Source organism: Babylonia areolata, chromosome 4 (genome assembly GCF_041734735.1).
Source record: "Babylonia areolata isolate BAREFJ2019XMU chromosome 4, ASM4173473v1, whole genome shotgun sequence".
Classification (NCBI taxonomy): domain Eukaryota; kingdom Metazoa; phylum Mollusca; class Gastropoda; order Neogastropoda; family Buccinidae; genus Babylonia; species Babylonia areolata.
Genome location: NC_134879.1, coordinates 21,339,402 through 21,346,235, shown reverse-complemented (window position 1 = coordinate 21,346,235; position 6,834 = coordinate 21,339,402). Strand labels below are relative to the sequence as shown.

The 6,834-nt window shown below is 51.3% G+C and overlaps 1 protein-coding gene across 1 annotated transcript; it reads right to left on the bottom strand.

Annotated features, from left to right (window-relative positions):
- Positions 1 to 4,036: 4,036 nt before the first annotated feature.
- LOC143281409 (uncharacterized) lies at positions 4,037 to 5,032 on the bottom strand. Its single transcript, XM_076586619.1, has one exon. The coding sequence runs from the start codon at positions 5,030 to 5,032 to the stop codon at positions 4,037 to 4,039; it is 996 nt and encodes a 331-aa protein (XP_076442734.1).
- Between the last annotated feature and the right edge of the window lie 1,802 nt (positions 5,033 to 6,834).

Below are 6,834 nucleotides of genomic sequence, written 5' to 3'. Positions count from 1 at the left end.
AAATCGTTTTCAACAGCCTGGAAAAGTAATGAGACCGCCAAAAGTGCATGTCAGATAACACAATATAACCCATGTAGTCCTTTACCCTCTATCAAAGTTCCACCGTGTGTGTGTGTGTGTGTGTGTGTGTGTGTGTGTGTGTGTGTGTGTGAGTAAGCGAATGACCGCAAGCGATCACGTATTTTGTTTCAGTCAAGCGCCTGTGATTCAAAAATAATAGAAAATCCTATCAGCTGGGGGTTATTTTTCCAGAGTAAAAGAAACAGACAGACAGACAGACAGAGACAAGTTCAGAAATGAGCAGAGTAGGGCGTCAGTTGACGCAAAAAAAAACACACAAAAAAACCTCACAGGGGAAGATAATTCTTTATCTGAAGCTTAAATTCTGCCTCACGCTGTCTGCGTATCGACTTCTCGTTGTTGTTGTTGTTGTTAATGGTCCCGCTTCGCGAAAGGATAAACGCTGGAATAAAACTGGTTTTTCCCTCACCTCTTACAAGGGTCACTAGAAACCACCATAACTACGCCCTAAAGTTAGAGAGTGGGCGTATGCTGGGGACTTTACCCTTTATTACGGGAACCCCTCAATCCTTTGCGTACCAGTTTTTCCAAAAAGTACCGACTTGGCGGTGACGAAATGCATGAAGAAGTCTCTCCTTGATTATACTGATGCTATTGTATGTATTGTATTGTATTGTATTTTGTCACAACAGATTTCTCTGTGTGCAATTCGGGCTGCTCTCCCCAGGGAGAGCGCGTCGCTACACAACAGCGCCACCCCTTTTTTTTTCTTTTTTTTCCTGCGTGCAGTTTGTTTGTTTTGTTTTTTTGTTGTTGTTGTTGTTTTTGTTTTGTTTTGTTTTGTTTTTCCTATCCAAGTGGATTTTTCTACAGAATTTTGCCAGGAACGACCCTTTTGTTGCCTTGGGTACTTTTACGTACGCTAAGTGTATGCAGCACACGGGACCTCGGTTTATCGACTCATCCGAATGACTAATGAACAGGACAAACGTGGAAATGGATGAGTGTTCGACACTCTCCCCCCCCCCCCCCCCCCCCCCACCCCCACCCCCCACCCCCTGTCAGTTAGTGTGTATATCTTCTTGTTTCATAAACACGTGGACCAAAAACAGATGCGCTCCCCTCCTCCTTAACCCTTTCACTGCCAGTCAGTTTAGAGTGCAAATTCCCTTGTGCAATAAAGACAGAAAAATATGGTGTCTAAGAATAGCTGGGGACTCCCCGATGATGTGTGGAAAAATATGACCTATCCAGTGACATAGGTCTTCTACCTAGCTGTTGAATAAATGCGAGTTTGGCAGTGAAAGGGGTTAAATAACAGAACAGAGCGGGTGTATACAGATCTTGTGTAACAGAGCGGGTTCCAAGAAAACAATCCAATAAAGGCTACCATTTCGTTCCAACTCCCCCTACGTCTCCCTTAGCTTTCTCTTCACGTTAAGGGAAAAAGGTCGGTTTAGGACGCTGGACATAACTATTTTTTTCAGCCATAACCAGTCCCTTCGTTAGGACGGATTGCTGGCGCCTTTGAAGAACTGTAATCGGTGAACGTCACTGCCAACCGCGCTTTGCAGTGGCCAGGCACTCGCTCGATTCTTCTCACGTGCTGGTCTTGTCTATATATATAGCGAGCACCGCCGGCTGTGAAGGCCTCAAAAAAAGGTCATCACAGCAAGGACTTCTGTTGTGCCTCAAAGACCCACACCCTGCACTTGAAGGAACCCAGATGAGGGAAGGAGGAGGAGGAAGAGGAGGAGGAGGGGGGGGAGGAGGGAGAAATGAAGGAGAATGAGGAGAGAAAAAATGAATGAGAGAAGGAGGAAAAGTAAAGGGGGGAGGTGGAGGGAAGGAGGAGAAGGGGGAGGAGGATGGAAGGAGGAGAAGGAGGAGGAGAAGGAGGAAGGAAGGAGGAGAAAGAGGAGAAAGAGGAGAAGGAGGACGGAAGCAAGAGAAGGAGGAGGAGAAAGAGGAGGAGAAGGAGGACGGAAGGAGGAGAAGGAGGACGGAAGCAAGAGAAGGAGGAGGAGAAAGAGGAGGAGAAGGTGGACGGAAGGAGGAGAATGAGGAGAAAGAGGAGAAGGGGGACGGAAGCAAGAGAAGGAGGAGGAGAAAGAGGAGGAGAAGGAGGACGGAAGGAGGGGAAGGAGGAGGAGAAAGAGGAGAAGGAGGACGGAAGCAAGAGAAGGAGGAGGAGAAAGAGGAGGAGAAGGAGGAGGAGAAGGACGGAGGGAGGAGAAGGAGGGTGGAAGGAGGAGAATGAGGGTGGAAGGGGGAAAAGGAGGAGGAGAAGGAAGACGGAAGGAGGAGAAGGAGGAGAATGAGGACGGAAGCAAGAGAAGGAGGAGGAGGACGGAAGGAGAAGGAGGAGGAGAAAGAGGAGGAGGAGGACGGAAGCAAGAGAAGGAGGAGGAGAAGGAGGACGGAGGGAGGAGAAGGAGGGTGGAAGGAGGAGAAGGAGGAGGAGAAAGAGGAGAAGGAGGACGGAAGCAAGAGAAGGAGGAGGAGAAAGAGGAGGAGAAGGAGGAGGAGAAGGAGGACGGAGGGAGGAGAAGGAGGAGAATGAGGACGGAAGGAGGAGAAGGAGGAGGAGGACGGAAGGAGGAGAAGGAGGACGGAAGGAGGAGAAGGAGAAGGAGGTCGGAAGGAGGAGAAGGAGGACGGAAGGAGGAGAAGGAGGAGAACGAGCACGAAAGGAGAAGGAGGAGAATGAGGACGAAAGGAGGAGAAGGAGGAGGAGAAGGAGGACGGAGGGAGGAGAAGGAGGGTGGAAGGAGGAGAAGGAGGAGGAGAAAGAGGAGAAGGAGGACGGAAGCAAGAGAAGGAGGAGGAGAAAGAGGAGGAGAAGGAGGAGGAGAAGGAGTACGGAGGGAGGAGAAGGAGGGTGGAAGGAGGAGAATGAGGGTGGAAGGGGGGAAAGGAGGAGGAGAAGGAAGACGGAAGGAGGAGAAGGAGGAGAATGAGGACGGAAGGAGGAGAAGGAGGAGGATGACGGAAGGAGGAGAAGGAGGATGGAAGGAGGAGAAGGAGAAGGAGGACGGAAGGAGGAGAAGGAGGACGGAAGGAGGAGAAGGAGGAGAACGAGCACGAAAGGAGGAGAAGGAGGAGAATGAGGACGAAAGGAGGAGAAGGAGGAGAATGAGGACGGAAGGAGGAGAAGGAGGAGAATGAGGACGAAAGGAGGAGAAGGAGGACGGAAGGAGGAGAAGGAGGAGAACGAGGACGAAAGGAGGAGAAGGAGGAGAATGAGGACGGAAGGAGGAGAAGGAGGAGGAGAAGGAGTACGGAAGGAGGAGGAGAAGGAGGACGGGAGGGGGAGGAGGAGGACGGAAGGAGGAGAAGGAGGAGAATGAGGACGGAAGAAGGAGGAGAAGGAGGACGGAAGGAGGAGAAGCAGGAGGAGGACGGAAGCAGGAGAAGGAGGAGGAGGACGGAAGCAGGAGAAGGAGGGGGAGGACGGAAGCAGGAGAAGGAGGAGGAGGACGGAAGCAGGAGAAGGAGGAGGAGGACGGAAGCAGGAGAAGGAGGGGGAGGACGGAAGCAGGAGAAGGAGGAGGAGAAGGACGACGGAAGCAGGAGGAGGAGCCTGACAACCGCAAACAGTGGAGAGCCTGAGAGAGGAGGTAACAAATTGAGTGAGAAGGAAAGAAAGGCACTCACAGATGATGGACGGGAAATCGACAGATAGAAAGACAGGGGATACATAGACACAAAAGACAGTCATTTCGAAAAATCAAAGGGATTGTTTGCTTGTTGTTTTTTTCATATATATAGACTTTTTTTTGTTTTTCGGGATTGTTGTTTTTTCGCGCGCGCGCGCGCGCGCGCGCGTGTGTGTGTGTGTGCGCACGAACAGAAGGATATATATATAGAGAGAGAGAGAGAAAGAGACAGAGAGAGAGAGAGAGAGAGAGATAGAGATGTCTCTGCGCGTGATTGTGTGCAAGGAAACACAGGTGTGTGTGTGTGTGTGTGTGTGTGTGTGTGTCTGTGCGTGCGTCTGTGCATGTGAAAAAAGCTACCCCTGTTTCTGTGCAATGGTGCGGCCCTCACGAAGTTGTTCCCGGGCCCTCTTGATCAACAGTCTCTGAAAACGCAGCTCACTCATCTCCATCAGAGCGCAGTCCTGATCGTCCACCGTGAAGTGTTGGTGCCAAGGAGAGGCATTCACCACCAACACATCGTTCCGTCTTAGAGTCAGGTTGCTGCAATACTTCTCCACTCGGTCAAGAACCGTCCTGAAGTATCGCACCTCTTGCCGAAATGAGTCGCCTTCTCTCTCCACTTCCGCCTCAAACTTCCGGTAGAAATGTTCGTAGATCATATTGTCAGCCATCTGCCAGTTTCCAAGAAAATCTTTGTCCGATTCGGTGAGGTGGAGGCGGAGGCGGTTTCCTCCGGAGTTGAGCTGGAAATGAAGTATGTCCTTCATCTGCAGACAGGTTCGTCGCTTGAGGAGGACGACTGAGTCGTGGAAACGTTCCATGACCATCACCAGGTCCAGCTCTCGGTCCAGCTTGTCGATGTGCTCCTTGACCGCCGTCTGGTTCATGTGCTGCTGCACGGGCAGTCCGGAGTCCCAGGCCGCCGTGTTGTAGATCTCGACCACGTGTTCCATTCTCTCCTTGATCTTTCCCTTGACAACCTCCGCCAGAGAAAGAGGTGGAGGAGGGGGGCGAGGAAGAATCAGCGTGTGAGCCACTCCTTGCACGGTTTGATTTGAGATATCTGACGCATTCCCCGATGTGGTTGCCGCGTTCCTCGGGATGGTTGACGCGTTCCCCGATGTGGTTGACGCGTTCCTCGGGATGGTTGATGCGTTCCCCGAGCCCCCCGTGGCATTCCCTGTCCCCTCTGCCTGCTGCGGAAAAAGGAAGCGGCGGACCTGCTCGGGCAGCAGGTGACGGTAGTACCTGGCCGAGGAGAGGAACCGGGACAGCGGGCGGCGCACGATGGCGCAGTAGAAGGTGTCCCTGGGCATGACGCGGCTGAGTGCCGTGCGGTTGTAGATCATGTGGTTGAAGAGGACGTTGTACTGCCCGCGCCCGCCGCCAGCGGCAGAATGCCGCGCTCCTCAAAGCGGGCGTCGGGAAAGTAGTTGAAGCGGGGCGCGCCCTCCGCCTTGTCGGGCAGGGCCACGTTGAGGTCACGTGACAGGGCGTAGCGCGCCAGCACGTTGGCCACGGTGGTGCTCCCACACTTGTGCACCTGACAACCACACCACAGCGACAAGGCAAGGTAGGGCAAGGTAAGGCAAGGTAGGGCAAGGTAAGGTAAGGTAGGGCAGGGCAGAGCAGGGCAAGGTAGGACAGATTAAGGCAAGGCAAGGCAAGGAAGGGTAAAGCAAGGTAGGGTTAGGCAGGTAGGACAAGGCAAGGCAATGTAGGACAAGGCAAGGTAGGGCAAGGCGAAGTAGGGCAAGGTAGGGCAAGGTAAGGTAAGGTAGGGCAGGGCAGGGAAAAGCAAGGTAGGGTAAGGCAAGGTAGGGTAAGGCAAGGTAGGGCAAGGCAAAGTAGGGTAGGACACGGCAAGGCAATGTAGGGCAAGGCAAGGTAGGGCAAGGTAAGGCAAGGCAAGGTAGGGCAGGGAAAAGCAAGGTAGGGTAAGGCAAGGTAGGGCAAGGCAAGGCAGGGTAAGGCAAGGTAAGGCAGGGCAAGGCAAGGTCAGGAAAGGTAGGGCAAGAGATGGCATGGCTGGGCAAGGCAAAGCAAAACAAAGCAAGGCAAGGCAGGGCTAGACAAGACAAGGCAAGGCAAGGCAAGGCTAGACAAGACAAGGCAAGGCAAGGCTAGGCAAGACTTGACAAAGTTGGGCAAGGCAAGGCTAGGAAAGACAAGGGAGGGCAAGACAAGGCAAGGCAAGACAAGGGCAGGCAAGACGTGACGCGACGTGTTTCACGACATGGCATCATTATTCCAGGAAACCACGAAAGAGGTTATATGAAAATGTTTCATGTGCCATCTCAGGGTTAAGAAAAGGTGAAAGGTCCCATGACCTTCTACAGCCATCGGGGCAGTGATTTCACACCCACTGAGCCCAGAGCTCGGCATAGGAAGGCGGAGCCCAGTCCTCTCCTTCCGCCGTTTTAACCTTCACCCACCCCATATTCTGGTGTACCAATTCACACCCGGGTGGAGGGAGAAAAATCGGAGTAAAGTGCCTTTTTTTCCTAGGGCACAACACCAAGCCGAAACAGGGCCTAGAATATTGATCAAGGAAGTAATGTCACGAACACAAAACACAGAGATTCGTTCTTTAGTTTAACGTCTTTTCACTATAAGTGATATTAGGCGAGGGTAGGAAAAAAAATCGAGTGGGTGGAGGGGGCGGGGAAATTACTGTGTACGCATGCGAGTAAGTGAAAGTGTGTGTGTGTATGTTACATATAGAAAATGATTGATTTAAGTGTTGTTGTTGTTGTTTTTTGTGTGTTTTTTTAAAGCATAACGATATAACATATTTTTAATGAAAAACTAACACACCATAACAGTGAACGAACTGGACTGTTTAACAAGGAGTTGAAAAAGTCATACATTAGCAATGGACTGCTGAAGATCGTCAACACTGAAGATGATTTCAATTCAGGGATGTGAGACTTAACATATCGCAAGTTGGTATATGATCGGCTGTTATGTGAGCACCACAGATCCAAGAAACATTACTGACATATTTTGTCTGAAAACGATTCATTTTCCATCTGCAGATTAGAGAAATGATTTGCCTCTCATGAAAATCATTATGGTAATGTTTTCCCATGAAACCATACATTTTCTGTATATTCTTATGTAACTCCGAGTTACCGGTGTGTTTTCCTTC